At 40.5% G+C, this 15,653-nt stretch overlaps 1 protein-coding gene across 2 annotated transcripts in view; it reads left to right on the top strand.

The window, feature by feature from the left end:
• Nucleotides 1-12,861: 12,861 nt before the first annotated feature.
• mta1 (metastasis associated 1) overlaps nucleotides 12,862-15,653 on the top strand; it is a 42,178-nt gene continuing 39,386 nt past the window's right edge. Inside the window, exons 1-2 of one of the 2 annotated variants that reach the window (XM_071498101.1) lie at nucleotides 12,862-12,927; nucleotides 13,314-13,432. In XM_071498101.1, coding sequence (XP_071354202.1) covers nucleotides 13,405-13,432 — 28 coding nt within the window. In that variant the 5' untranslated portion in view covers nucleotides 12,862-12,927; nucleotides 13,314-13,404. Of the gene's footprint in view, nucleotides 12,928-13,273; nucleotides 13,433-15,653 lie in introns of those variants that run through there. The other variant, XM_071498102.1, reaches the window with a different exon arrangement.

Below are 15,653 nucleotides of genomic sequence, written 5' to 3'. Positions count from 1 at the left end.
TCTCCCTTCAAGTGTCTTATAAACACTCTAACTTTTACACTTGGTTGCATTACCTGTTGTGTGAGCAAATTTGTGTCAAGCGTGCTGTGGCCTTTAGAATCCTCATAGCTGTACTCTTAAGTTGTAAGTCTTACGAGCAGCACTTGAAGGCAGCATTCCTTTTTTCTATGGCCAGACTGTGGATTTCACTGTCAACCACGGGCAGGCGGGAAAGCTTGTGGGCAAGTGGTAGAGCAGTCCACAGGGACACATGCACTCCCATTTCCCTTTTCCCTGTTTCCAAAAGAGGAGTAGGCAGTGTTTGGTTGAGTCACAATGCACCCTTTCAGAGTGAGTGACTCGTAGGAATTTGTTAGGCAAAGGAAGACGCTGAAACGTGGCTCGGGTGGATCAGCTTTCCCTGAAGAAGGGTTGCTGGCTTCATGACAAAGTGGACCTAACTGAGGAAAACAGACAGAGCAAAAAAAAAAAACAGCTTCTGAATTTCTCACAGTCTAGGATGACATGCAGTTGTTAGATGAACTTATGATGACTAAATTAAAAGACTCATTGAGTGGACATTATCAGTTCTTCTAGAAGTCTCTGTCTCTTTCCACTCGGGCCTCTTGAGAGCGACTGAGTTCATCTCTTTCACACATCAGTGCTGTCTGGTCTGTCTGCCCGGTGACACACTGCAGGTCCTGCTCCAGGAACAGACACTCTGATATTTCCCACATCTGTCTCCCGCCTGATTAGCACCCGTCAGCATGCCTGTAACCGGTTCCTCCTTATCTCTGAGTTCACTGTTTTAAAAAGAACGGTCAGCTGGAGACCCAACGGCCTCTTGAGGGTAGATGAACTGTACACTCTGCAGATTCTGGGGCATTCCTGATCAGTTACAGTCATGGCCAGATTTACCTCCCAAGGGATCCTCGGGCAAAGTATTGTTGTTGGGCCCCTATTAACAACAGTATTGATAACTGATTAACTGTTTTAAGTAGTTTTTGTTACCATTTCACTGGTACTAGCTTCTCAAATGGGAATGTTTGCTAATTTCATAGTTTTCAATGATGATAAACTCAACATTATGATGAGCCAGCCAGTCTTATGATGTAATAATACTACCTTGCCCAAGGTTTTCCGGAGTTAATTACTTGACAAACAGAAAAAAATGGAAGCAATTTGAGAAATTACAACTTTCAACTAAAGGAACTCAATATAGAATCAAACAATTTAGGTCGTAAATCTAGACTTTGATGCATGGCTTCTCTACAAGGCCATGGTCACAAGACTGAGAATGAAGAACTATGAAATTATGAAAACCCAGATAACATTGAGAGAACCTCAGGCTTTTTGGGCCTCTTTGGGCAGTTGGCCGCTTTGTGCATTTGGCAATCCAGCTTTGGTTAAAGTACCCAAAGAAATGTTATAGTAGAGAGTCTTCATGCTGCAGAGCTCATGGTGTGTTTCACAGAGGACACGAGTTCATTACCGTTCACCTCCAGTTGTTTGCTGTGGTTGCAGGTTTGCTGCCAGTTCAGTTGCAGTGCACAGTCAGCCTCAAACCTGCTGAGAGGAGAGGAGGTCAAATAAAATGGAGACAAAGAGGAGGTAGGAGACTGAAACTGAAGAGCCAGTGCTGTCCGAATTCCTCAGTTCACTGAATACGTGATAGATGAAAGGAACAGTATAGTATTCGCACTTTCTGTAGTGTAAAGTATTTACTGTGTGTGAGGATGAAAAATAGCCTCAGCAAATCTCCCCTTGAAGAATAGAGTTTAAAAACGGTTTCAGTCACTTAAGGTTGCAAATACTCTATGGAGCAAACTGAACAATAAGTGGAGGAAGAGATGCCCCTGACAGGCTTGTTCTCTGAGGCATTATGAGTTTACGTTTCTGAGGAGTGGGTAATCCCGGGGAGCCTGAAGTGGACATATCCAGGTCACTAGTTTACTTTTAACTTGTTTCGGATGTGGTGCTTGGTTCAGACCTACACTGTTTGTGCAGAGCAGATCAAGCATCCAGCCCCACGGGGAAAGACAGGAATAGACAGAAAAGGGTTGGAGGGAGGAGGGTGAGGTGGTCCTCAGGGCCTCAAAGCATGTTAGTACTTTGCTTTTATAGACTTAGGATGAAACAAACAAGGCCGGAAGTACATGACAATGTGACACATCCTAATCTTTTTTTTTTTTTTTTTTTTTTTTTTAGCAAAAAGCATTCTTAAAGGGACACTTCACCAATTTTATAAATGAAGACCAGGTTACATGGTCCTCTTAGAGATGCTCTTTGAAAATATTCTATAATACCACCTTAAACAGTGCAGATCAAAACCGTGAAAAGATTATTTGAAATCATTATATTATTAAGGTAAAGGATAAGAAATAATGAACCCTAGGTATTGTTTATCAAGTCTCACATTCAAACACTCGAATAATCAGTTTCATCAAAAATGATGGGAGGGATTTCATTCATTTTGATTAACAGTGCTAGCAACATAAGCAAACAGCTCTACAGTATATTGATTCAAACGTAGTGATGTTCTCATTGGTGAAAAGAAATATTCCCTCTATAAATCAGAGAAAAAATGCAAATACAGTACAAATAAATCAAAAGTATTGTACACAAGGCAGAAAATAGTGTGTTTATATCTGGACCATCGCTCATGGTAAGAAAATATGTTTTTAGGGCCTTTAATAATTCTTTGCATCAGTTGCATAGTTCCAGTGGGAATTAAACTTACACCAGTGTTAGTGCTCAGTGCTTCATCCTACGCAGGTTCACCAGGGCCGAGCTGTGACCCAGCCAGCAGCAGAGGGGTGTTTATGGATTCTAGCTGCACACCTGTCCCTAAACACTATTCACCCCGACACACATTACATAAGCCCTGTGTCCCAAGGCCAAACAGGTGCCAGAGCCGCCTTTGGCCCCAGACAGTGACAATCCAGTGTCTCCGCCTTCAGTTCCTTCCTCGTTCCTTCCTGTCCGCCCCCTCCCCAACCCCCACCGCACCCCCACACACAAACTCACACATTCTGGCTTCCCAGATGTAAACGCAGCATAATCAACACAAGCCACGTGACACTGTCGTTTGCTCTGAGGAGCCCACATAACGGCCAGCCTGAGCGCAGCCCAAGACCACGGCGGGTTGCTTCTGTCAGCAAACGGGCACGAGTGCAAGGGAGAGGCAACCAGATGATTTAGGTCAGATTGAGGGGTTCTGAGGCCTCTATTTGAGGCGCACAAGCACATCATTTAAAAGTCCTCAGGCAGCTGTGGAATTTCTGAAAACGTAAGAAGGACACAGTGTTTGTATGGACAACACGTGATCCGTTGGCGGAGCATGTGCATGTCTTTGAGTAAAAGAGAGAAAAAAGAGGCAGAATTAATTATTGAAATGTTCCCATAGCACACGCTCCAGAGTGGCGATTATTTTAGAAACAGCAGCCTATGTTTAGCTCTGCTAGGAGACAGGGCTACGATTAAACGTTCTCGGCAGATGATAAGCTATAAGTTGGGTGACAGACAGACTAGGAGACTGAGTGGTTGGTGAGATTGTAATGGACAGATACTGTATCTTGTGGATAAGACTGAGGGGCAGTTTTATCTGCACATTTTCTCTGTGTCTAATAATGTGATGGACCTTGTCCCTTGAAAGATTCCTCCTCTTGTATGGCTCTGTGTAACATGTTTATATAAAGTCTATGCAGCACAAGAGGATTATTGACATGTAAAGCATACATATGAAAAAAAAACAATTCTGATTTTAATCATTAATCATATATGAACCAGCAACCCGCATAATGTTGATTATTTGTAACCAGTTTATTTAGTCACAATGTTTCAGTCTAGACTTAGGCTGGATTACCAATCAGGAACGGTGGGCAAATTCCCAAGGAACCAAACTTTCATGGGCCACAAAACCCCAAGTTTAAAGGCTCCATGAGCTCAAAATATACATGTGGCAAAAATATACACTAAGCCTTGAATGAAAAATATATACACATGTATTTACACATTGAGTTAAGAATGGTTTGGCTGTGAAGTGGAGATATGTACAAGTGTTTTTTTTATCATGATAATGGAAGTTGGTATGAATTTAATTTTTTTGATAACATTTGTCCTGGCCAGAGGGTTTTTATCATGATGGTGTGAATGGTCCTGAGTGATGTGGGATCTTCCATTTCTTCTGTTCAAGTAATAAATACACAGAAAACCTTGGCAAGGTGGTATTATTCTATCATAGGAGAAGTATAAGACTGCAACCAACAAGTATTTTATCATTAATAGGTCTGAAATGCCCATCATTATTCCCTGAAGCCCAGGTCAACATATTCAGATTTCTTGTTTATGAATACTACTATATGCTGAATACAACTTTACTTGTGCTTGGTGTTAATATGAATACAGAAGAATTTCTGTGGGTTCTTAAGGTCATCTGGCAGCCGCATCAGCTGGAGACTGTTCATTACTGATAACGATTAGGAAGTTTATGATTCATCCTGATACTCATCAGCTATTTGACTAAATGGGGGCTCTTGTTTGTTAAAGTCCCCCTTCAGGTCTGCACATCACATTCAGCCTCAGTGATCTCTTCAACCCTGACCTAACACATACGTATGCAGTGGGCCTTTTGACCCAGCCCTGGCTTCTACAGACAAAACAAGAGTCTGTTTGTGGCTCCATTACAGTATTTCTCGGAGCAGATGGGTGAGTACTTCTGTGTTTTCTTTAGCCGAGGGCAGTCAATTTTGAAGTATTTTAGCCCCACTGGGACTGTGAAGAGTTTAGATTCCACTGAATGCCATTTTTAGTGATGTGGGTGTATTGTTTTACTTGGCAAATGACTTGGTCATACTGGTCACTGGTTCCACTACATGCACTTTCACTGCTTCCTTGTCTAATCTAAACAGCCTATTTTTAGCTGGTGCATACTGCATATATTCAATAAATCTGTCATTTCATCTTTCATTTTCTGCCATGTGTTTGTTTACTGCGTGAAAGGGGGTGGGGGTGGGGGTGCACATGTGCTGCGCTGTTCCTAAGGGGTGTGATAGAGGCGAGGCACCCATGTTGAATCCCAGCGATGGGCCCCTGTGGAGGGAGGGTGTGGTAGAGGCAGCTGGCATGAGTTTTGATCTCGCTATCTTCATGTCCTGTGATCCTCCCTCTCACAGAGCTCCCTGTCACTTCTGAGGGAATCTCTCTATTGATGCACACAAGAGTCAAACTGTAAATACAAAGAACCTTCATGTCCTCATTTTTGCATTTGCTTTTAATTATACTATTATAATTAAGAGGATACTTAGGATAAAATACCTGCTTGAAGGTGACTGAACCACTGCCACTAAGCTATTTAAACCTATAATAGTGTTAGATTTTAGCTTTCTACATCTGACCTTTGTTAAATCACACTAAAGACCCGGGTGTGGTCAGTTTATGTCTGACTAATTAAGACATTTCTGTTTCTGCGGCACCATGTCACTGATGTGTAACCGATTAACGATTAATACATCAGTGGTGATTGTGCTGTGTGAGCTTCATTCACTGAGCATTAATCAGCAGTGGAGTCATTCAGTACAGCTCCAGACTGACAGCTGACATCCCCTCTCTTTCCCCAGAGATGCACATAATGCGTTCAATTTCCAAATGAACTGCAGTATAGCATTTGGCAAAGTAACAACACCTATTCATTCAAAAATAATTGTTCTGGCACCAGTTTCAGATAATATTCTTGGTATTAATGACAAGTATTTCATGGTATTTTTTTTTTCACGGACACTTGAGGTCATTAGAGATGATGCTTGCCGGAAAACCCCTAGAGGAACTTCACGTCTTTTATCTGTCAGGCGCTTCCAGCCAAGTCTGGCTGCGAACAATATCAGCCTCTGTGACAGGGTCTTGCCTGCTCGGCCTCTCTCGAGCCCAAAGTTCATAATAAAAAGCTCCAGCACTGGAAAATTTTTCTTTAGCTCAGCGTTAAACAAAGCCTGTCTGTTTGGTCCACACAGCCAGGGACATTTTAGATGTAACTGCCCAACGCAGCTTTCGTCCAAGTCAAACTGACTATAAAACATTTTGTTCCACTTGATGTAAAGAAACCTGCTGCGTGCTCTGAGTCGAGCTCTTGTGGTGTATAATTAGACCCCTCTCAACATAGGTGGTGCCGTGGTGGAAAATAAAGCAGGCTCTACCGGGTCCCATCATCCTGTTTCAGGTGTTTGTAAGGGTCTTTAAGAGACAAGCCTTCATTCTTTCCCTCTCCCTGTTCCCTGCAGGATAAAAGAGGTGGGCAATGCCTCTCTCTTCTCATTGATATCACTCAGTGTGAAGCCAGAAGCACAGTTGTGTAATGAAAGGAAAGCATATCCAATGTGTGTAATAGATTTTTACATCAATCAAAGGTGGGAGTACAGCATGTGTCAATCCCCATGGCATATGCACTCACCTCATAAAGTGCTAATACATTATAGGGGTTGATTGATCCCTCTGAAGAGGCTTTCCAGGTATGACATAAATCTTGTAGTGACCTCTGATGCCATCATGGGGAAGAAATGCCAGTGTACAGAGAGGACTAATATTATCAGGCAAGTCAGACAAAGGCAAAACAACCTTCATATTCAAATGTTTTGGTAGGTTGGTTTTTTTTTTAATATTTACATATAATTTTAAAACCACAAGTCCCCCTGGAAGACTGGCCTACACACAAAAACAATATATGGCAGAAAGACACAGTGTCTGATATTTATCTTATAATCTGTTCCAATAGCAACAAAGTAAAAGTATGGCTGCAAGTGATCACTATTTTCATTACAGATTAACCTGCCAATTATTTTCTCAATTAATCGTTTTGTCAATAACATGTTAGAAAATAGTGAAAATGTCCATTGCAGTTTCCCAGAATCAAAGGCAATGTCTGCAGATACCTTCTTTTGTCTGACCAGCAGTCTGAAACTGAAAGATCTTCAGTTTACAATTATAACAGACTAAGGAAACCAACAAATAATGAAACAGAAGAAGCTGGAACCAGAGAATTTTGGCATTGTTTCTTTAGAAAAATTAAAAAAATTATCAGTTTTCAAAATAGATGCCGATTAATTTTCTGTCTGTTGACAAAAAGACTAATTGTTGCAGCACTAAGTAAAAGGGAAAATAAAATGTACCAATAAATTGTGGTTATCAGTTAAGGTAGATTTCTTTTGTATAGATATTTTCATTACAGAGGTATAAGTTTTTATTGAACTGATGAACCATAAATCTAATTAGAAAAACATCAGTGCTGATTAGATACTAATAATCTATTTGTTGTGAAATCAGAAAGACAAAACACTTATAGTAAACAGCCCCTCTGGTTAAAATTACCCAGCAATTATCTCTACTGTGCACATCTATCCAGCACAGCTCAAATTGACTGCTTGACAGTGTCTCACATTATAGGAGCTAATCAGTGTTCCCACCGGGAAAGGGGTCTCAGACGTTTGGACCCCACTGTATGTCACAAATTGCTGAATCTCTGGTCTCGACATCAGCTGGTGCAGCTCTGCCTTGATGGTGTCGACTTATAGAATGACAAGCATTCGTGCTGGATAGAGATTGAAATTTAGTACATGACTTCTAGAAGCCATTTGCCATTCCAGAGATTCCTTTTTTATGTGTGATGGTTGTGGGTTTTCCCCACGCGACACCATCCTCTCACCAACTGCCAGTGCCTCTCTCTGAAGATGGAGACACATTTGGAGGATCACCAGCTGTTTCACAAAAAAAAAAAAAAAAAAAAGTGTTGCTCCCGTCTGGCGGCGCCTGGCATTTTGGCACATGATCTTGCGGTGGAGGGTGGACACTCAACAGCAGGATTCCCTTGCAAGGTGGGGCCAGAGACCTACCCAGGGCGTCTTTTCCAGTGCCACATTTCCTTCTGTCTGCATCCATATCTGACAGAGTCATTCCTTTTTTATTCTGTGAAGGTCACGGTATCAATAACTCACATGTGCAATATGGTTAATCCCTTTGGATTAGGGCCAAGATGCTGAGTGTTTCCATCTGAGCCATTTCTGCAGTAACAGATGACAGACAGAAGCAACACACACAGCTTTCTAGCACTCCACCAGAGAGACAGTAATGAGGACACAATGACAAAGTTTGATTTATGTAATGCTTGAGGTCTACAGCCAGCCCCGATGCAAGTAACTGAGTGTCATTTCCACTGTTAGGGATGGCTGCATCCCTGGCCTTTTTTTCCTCCCGCTGCAAGATGCTTGTCAGGGAGCAACTGAGGACAAAAGAAAAGGCTGTGAGAGTGATGACCCCCTCTGGTGGACTGAGGTAACTGCATCTTAGACCACCATGTTTTCAATTGGCATGAGGCTTTCCTGATGTTTTGTCAGTGATTTTGGAGCTTAAATGTACATTTCACACAAACTAAAGATTATGGATAAGAGTATATCCAACTGTGCATTGTCTCAAAGCATCTGACCCTTTGTAACAACTGCCCGTTTTGTCAAAAGCAGTACAGTAGCTCCCCCTGTCGTTAGATGTATATAATTACAAGCCGTATGTCCTCGGCAAGATTCCCTGGGAGGGAGTGTGTCCCTTCACACATTTTTAGCTGTGAAATCTGCCTGACAGATCCCCTACAGCAGAGATTCCCAATTAAAAGAGTGTTTCAAAGACTTCAGAGCAGTGACAAAATGGCCAGTCAGTACAGAAGTCTGCAGCAGAGGGCTGTCACATTCAGGACTTGTATTCAGTCAGGTCAGACAATGAAAAATTATACTTGTGTGACACCATTCTTAAACTGCAATGGCAGTGATGCCTTTTCAGGTGGAAGCAGGGATGAGCGGTTTTGTGCATGCATTAACAAAGTCTCTGGGGTCCCATTGGCTTGCTGTTGGTTTGCTGCATGTCAGTACTTATGTACTGTATGTAACAGTATGTGTATGAGTACTATATACCATGCTTTATACCTACAGTATGAGTCAAAGCAAGAGGTGTATGGCTTGTTGTTACCAGACAAAGACTGAACCTGGCTCCAACATCAGCCTGAAAACACTGTCAGGTGTTGTTTTTTTTTTCAGTAAAGATAATTGGGTAAAACCTGTGTGTTTTCCAGTGTTGATACAGAAATACACCCATGCACAGTTTGACTGTTAGGTGCAGAGGAAATTGCGCTGTAACAGTAGTCCCTTTATTGCTATACCTCCCATAGCGTCTCTGGATCCAAGCTCAACCCCCAGTGAGAGAACAAATGAGGAACCACAATCAAAGATATGGAATGGTTTGTGCCAAGAAACAGGGCTAATTGATTTCCTCTGAGTCTTTGTCTCTCCTGTGCATTTATCTGCTTCATAGAGGAGTGGAGGGAAGAAAGTGGATAAGGGAGGAAGAAAAAGTAGGAGACGGAAAGAGAGGCCGTCAGAGGTCATCCTGCAGGACTGCAGCCACTCTAACTGTGGGGAGTTTCTGCAGACACTGTGTATGTTCACATCCATCTCCGCAGACTGAGATTCATCAGGGAGAACACCTGCACTGTGCTGTGCCTGCATGCTCGCCTGCCTGTCTTCCTGACTGCAGCAACATCTGGCAGAGGAGCAAGTGGATTCAAAAAGAACATCTGCACAGCACCAAGCAGCCAAGTAAACAAACAGTTCTAATGAAAGTAGTCGCAGTTCCCAAATACAAGGCTACATTGTTGACCACCTATTTTCCTTTAATTAAGACCACATTATGTATTGGCACAGTTTTCCTCCCAGCGTATTGGGGAACATTACAACAGCTTAACTTGTGTCAGCTGTTCTATGATAAAACACACAAATTGTGCTGGGATTTTATGTGATAAACTGTACATTTTTACTGTACAGTATTGCAGGAAAAGGGAAATCAATTAGCAAGGTAAGCATTTTAAATAATATGCACTACAGTGAGCAATGTTCTCAACAAAAAGCAACACTTTTGAGATGGGTAATGGCTGTATTTTATACAGAAATGCCCTCTATGTTGCACATAGCAGCATGCTGTATATTAGGCCATAAACATACAATATGAAAGAATTTCCATTGGGTAATAATGCTCTTTTGTTTCTTTAAAACAAAATTACAGCCCATGTCAAAACACTTTTTAGTTTTGTTCCCACTATGCACATTATCATTGAAAAACATTCTCAAATCCACTATATTTTAGTCTAAATTACATAAATGGTTGTGCACAACCTTATACACTCTCTCTCTCACACATACATACGCACAATCTGCTCCTCATTCTTTCCCATAAAAGAGCCTTGAGACACAATACAGGATCCCTCTAATGCAGCACAGCTCCAACACTGAGACTGCACACTTGAGCAGGAGTGCATACCGTAAGTACACACGATTGGCTTATAATGGTCATGTGACTGCAGACTAAAGTCCCCTGTGTTAGGCCACAGTAATTGAGGCTTCCATATGGTATAGATCAGATATAGCCTTCACCACAGCATTCCTTCAGCATGGAGGCTCTACAGTACTCCTTTTTCCACAATGAAAACTGAGCTAATCAAACAGCTATCACTCGCAGACTGTACCATTTGTGCCCTCTCTAGTCATACTACATGAATACCCTTTTTACTCAGATCAAAAGCTGTACTTTTATGTTTGTTTGTTTGTTTGTTTGTTGGTTTTTTATTTCTAGAAGCCATCATATTTTCATTTTGATGTACTGGAAATATAACCCAAGGAGAATAGCAGTATTTGTGGAAGGTGTCACAGAAGAAAATTGCACTTCTGGTCTTTGTTGCACAACAAAAATATCCAATTTGTCGACTACAATATCCTGCCCACTTTCTATTTGCTCACATGCATGCAGGTTCATATGAATGAACTAAGTAGGCTGTTGTCATGTTGTAATAAGCTTGGCTGTCCTTAGCCTTCCTGACATGCTGCCAAAATCCTGTGAATCCCATAACATCGTACCATCAGTCACTGTGCATTTCTGCCCTCACTGCACACGGTGAAGATAATGTTGGTGCATTCAGTGTTGTATACTGAGTCCAGATGTAAATATGAGCAATATAAAACAATAAACTAATGAATTAATCTGCAGTGTGCATCCCTGACTTGTTCCCACAATAATTACACTACGCTTTAATAACTTTGTATTTTTATAACTTGGTATCTTTTTGTGAGGAAAATGCATTTAACATGTATAAAGTCATGCTGCACCTATAGAACAAAAATATCCAACATTTAGCCTAAAAGCAAAAACTAGGAAGTAGCCTACATAAGTCAGCATACATAAATTCAGTACAAACTACATACTACATAAACAAACCTGACAATTAGACAAGGTGTCCTAACATGACATTATCTTTAACATCTATCTGCATTCTTGCACACTTTAATTAAATTTAACTGAGCCTATTCCTCTCTGCAGCAAACCCCACGGGGCTCTGCCCGTAGAGCTAATCCACAGACCTTAACTGACACCACTGAGTAAAGGGATTTAGGATCACGGTCTTGGCTTTAGAGATGAAACAGGAACGCTAAATTTTCTGGTGCATAAATCCCCAGGTAAATATATTAACTTTGGGGCCCGTCCACATTTAACAAGGGCATGTCTCCGTTATTGTGGGAGATGCAGTGGTTGAGGAAGTCCCACATAGATTCTGCTAGTTTTAAATCTAAGCGTTTCATTAGCCAACTCTTAAAAGGCGCACAACTAGGGTTTAACTTGAAAATACCACTATATTTTAATTTTTCAAACCAGGTGATGAAACTTCACTAGATGATAATTACTGTAGCTTTTAGTTTCTGACAGTGCTGGGAGAAGTACCCACATCCTTTTCTCCAGTAAAACTAGAAATACCACGATGTAAAAAAAAAAAAACAAAAAAAAAAAACGAACTCTTTTACAAATACAAATCATACATTGATAATTTTACTTGAGTAAAAGTACAGTGGTATTATCAGCAAAATGTTATAACAGTTTCTAAAATAAAAGTACTCATTATGGCCCCTTGGAGCTGCCAAGGTCTTGAAAGTGGATGTCTTTTTCACTGTTATGTTCACAAGTGAATTTATCTTGTGCAACAAGGTTTAGGACTTCAGGCTCTCTCCTGATAGTTTTGTTGTGGACAAGTAACAACTTTATCACTCCTACTGGTGAGCGCTCATAAATCCCAGCATGCAACGGGTCACACAACTGACAACACCTGAGTGGGTATACAGGGCCTGTGTCTATAATAATGAATCATATTTAGAAGATTATCATATGTTTTGCATGTGAAATAGAAGTAACTATTGCTCTTAAAGAAATGTAGTGAAGTACAATATCTGAATATGAATTGCAGTGGAGTAGAAATATAAAATAGTATAAATTGGAACCATTCATGTAAAGTACAACTACCTAAAAATTGTACTTTAAGTACAGTCCTGCAGTAAATTTACCTCCATTAACCTCCTAGGGGGCCACTATTTACCTGCACAATACATGTGAGTTTCATTATTTCTCCTGGCACCTGGAGGCCCCCCAGTACTCTGAAAAGAGCTGAAATGATTTGTTGATTCTTTAAGCAAAAATGCCAAAAATTGTCTGGTACCAGCTCCCAATATTCTCTAGCTTCCTTTCTAGTTTATCTAAATATTTTGGGGCTTTGGACTACTGGTCAGGCAAATGAAAGACCTTTCCCAGCTATATTTAAACATTTTTACAGAGTAAACGATCAATCACTTCTTAAAGACATGAATTAATCTAACTATCTGTGCTTCTGTGATGGAATATTAATATTTTAATCAATATTAAAGAATAAAATAATAAAGAAAACAACACATGAACTTAATATAAAGTTAAATAGTTAAGGTTTAAGGTTTAAACTAATAACTTTCAAACACGTTTGCAATCAATAACACTATAACTGTCTGACAGTGGCCCTGTTGGTAATCCTGCCTTCATTTTCCACCTCAGGCTTCTGAGCTACTCCAGGTCAGTTTTAGTAGGATCAGGCATTCTTCCAAGAAATTAGTTTTTTCTTAATTTATCATCTAAACTAGAAGAAAACTAGAAGAAAAATAACTAACTTACCAACTGACGAGGTCATGTTAACTAAGAAAAGTAACGGTTGCTGTTTTGTTTTTTTTTGAGGAACCGTTAGAAGGAAAAAAAAATGGCGTCGTTAGATTCAGAAAATTAGCAGCAGTTAGTGGATAACTCTAACAAAACAGCGGAATTTAAGTAGTAATTTGTTCTACGACTTTAGTTTTTAAATACTGCCGCCAAATTTCGGGTGTAGACATGAAGTGCACTGTCTCTTTAAGGTCTCTCGGCTGGTCTGTTTCGTATTGATCAATCCACCATTTTCCAACACACAGCGGCGGCAGTGCTAACACAGCTCCGGCAGCGAGAGAGAGAGAAGAGAGCCTCCCCTCTACCTGGAGAGGAAGCCAGGGACCGGGGGCAGTCATGGCAGCGAACATGTACCGGGTTGGAGGTAAGGTGGCGGTGGGGACAACATTTTAGGAGCTTCCCGTAATTTTTTATTTTTTATTTTTTATGGCGGACTCGCCATGATTCGCCGCGGGTCTTTTATGTATTTACAGAGCGTGGTCCGTCTTTTCCTTCCCTTCTTTTATTTCCCTAAAGCTAAACAGCCTTGTGCTTCACAGATGATGATGGTGACTGAGTGAAGAGGAGGATGGTGATGAAGAGTAGTGCTTCGCTTACCGAACTGTCCACGGTTTTCGCTCGTTTTTCTTATAACTTAGCATAAACCCAAACAACTACTTCAATGTAAAGATGCATCTAAAGTGCCGTGCATTGTGTTTATGTATATTGAAGGTAACAAGGCGAACATATTCAAAAAAAGTTTTGCGTAACATTCAACTATAGCCCGGCCGTCTCTTTCATAATAACAAGTAACATTATTAGTATTTCACTTAACCTGCAGAAACCCTTTAAGACTTACAGTTTAAGCAGTAAGGACGGGATGCTTTCGCAGAGAAAGTCCAAGGATAAAAAAAAAAAAAAAAAAGTTCAAGGATTCTTACCTACAAGAGCTGTTAGGGATGTCATAGGAATACAGGTCTAAGCAAATTTTTTATTTTTCACACCTTTAACAAAATGTATTTTCCCTTTTTGTGCAGGCAACTCCAGTTAATACCTAATTAAGATTCCTGTTTCTCCTCCCACTCTTATTCTGTTTATATTACTCTGATTGACATCCTGAAGGTACTGTGTAAAAGTAATCATGAGAAATTTAATGTACAAAACGGTTTAAATAAAGTAGTTGCTACCTTTTTGAAAGGGGCTTGTTCCCCTGGATCACTGGATCTATAAATTTAAAAAAAAAGACTCAGATGCCCAATGCACAAAAATATCAGTACTGCAGAATTTTCACTTAATGTGGTGTTACTGCTGAAATGTTCACCACAGATTTCACTGTCAAAAAGTGTCAGGAACATCACATTATGGTGTGGACAGACAGGTATACTGTAGATGACAGGTGTAGCTATTCATAGGATGGTGTCTTTTTCTCCTGTGAGCTGGTCAGTCTGGTTTTCCATCAACCAGAGTTTTTCATTAATGTTCGTTTTTACGTGATTGGAGTCTGCCATTCTCCCTGAAATGGCTGTGTTGCCTAATTTTTACTTTTTTTAAAACTGTACTCAAGCTTATTTTTGTGAAAGAGAGAGGGGAGGGAAAGTGAAAGTGATTGATGGCTCAGTACCTGCATCAAAAATAGCCTGTTGTGAACGTCACAGCCCTCTTATTTGGTCAAATGAAACAAGGCCTACCTGAGTGAGAACAGGATTATGTCCAGAGCACAGCAGAGAGTTAACACTTCACCGGCTAAATGTTGCTGAATTTGCTATGTCTCTTCATTCTGTCACACTCTTACACCGAGATACCAACTAACTAAGCTTGTTTGTCTTGTCTCTAGAAAACGTATTTGCTTGTAGAACAATGACAAGAAGTGATTTTTGCTGTTTTCTTGCATTGTAGTTTTAGGATGGTGTATTTTTTACCCCCATACTGTAGCACTCTGCAGTTTAAAATGAGATTTAATTGATCAAAAATGAATAAAACTATTCAGATGAATACCATAAGTGTTCTTTTTGATCACTATCACCATACAAGTAATTGTTTGCCTTTTGGAAGGCAAAACTGAAACATTACAAATAAGCCTAATCGTGTAATAACCTAAATCAATATGAAAACACAAAGCATAAAAATCATATTACTGAATAAACAGACTATTGTTTTTCGGCAGTCACAAAAATAATTTAGATTGAAAACAAGCACAATTTAGGCCAGAAATAAGCATCATAATTCACTGAGTGTTCTCCTGAGACCAACCCTTGGAAAGATGGCCGCTACTTTGCAAGACAATGCAGGATCATCTTAGAAAAGCAATGACTTCCCTTGTGAATGAACCCTGGACAAAAGCCGGCTTTGTAGGCCTTGATGTCTTTGTTTTTACCGTGCAGGCCACAAGTCACTCTTCCGGTGCCTGCAGCGCTTCTTCCTTGTACCTTATCCCAATCACAGGAAAGTGTTTGTGACTAAGTATAGGCTAAACCATACATCTTATCATCTTAATGGTGGGAAGGGAGGAGTAGCCTGCCCAAAGTTTTATGTGAGCAGGCCACAGAAGTTAAAAAGTCTGAAGCTGCAAAGAGTCACTAAGACCTGCTGCAGATTTACTGACCTGA

This window comes from Trachinotus anak, unplaced genomic scaffold, assembly GCF_046630095.1.
Source record: "Trachinotus anak isolate AG129_WGS33_773 ecotype Australia unplaced genomic scaffold, CSIRO_AGI_Tana_v1 ptg000015l, whole genome shotgun sequence".
NCBI lineage: Eukaryota > Metazoa > Chordata > Actinopteri > Carangiformes > Carangidae > Trachinotus > Trachinotus anak.
This window is presented reverse-complemented; position numbering and strand designations above follow the sequence as displayed.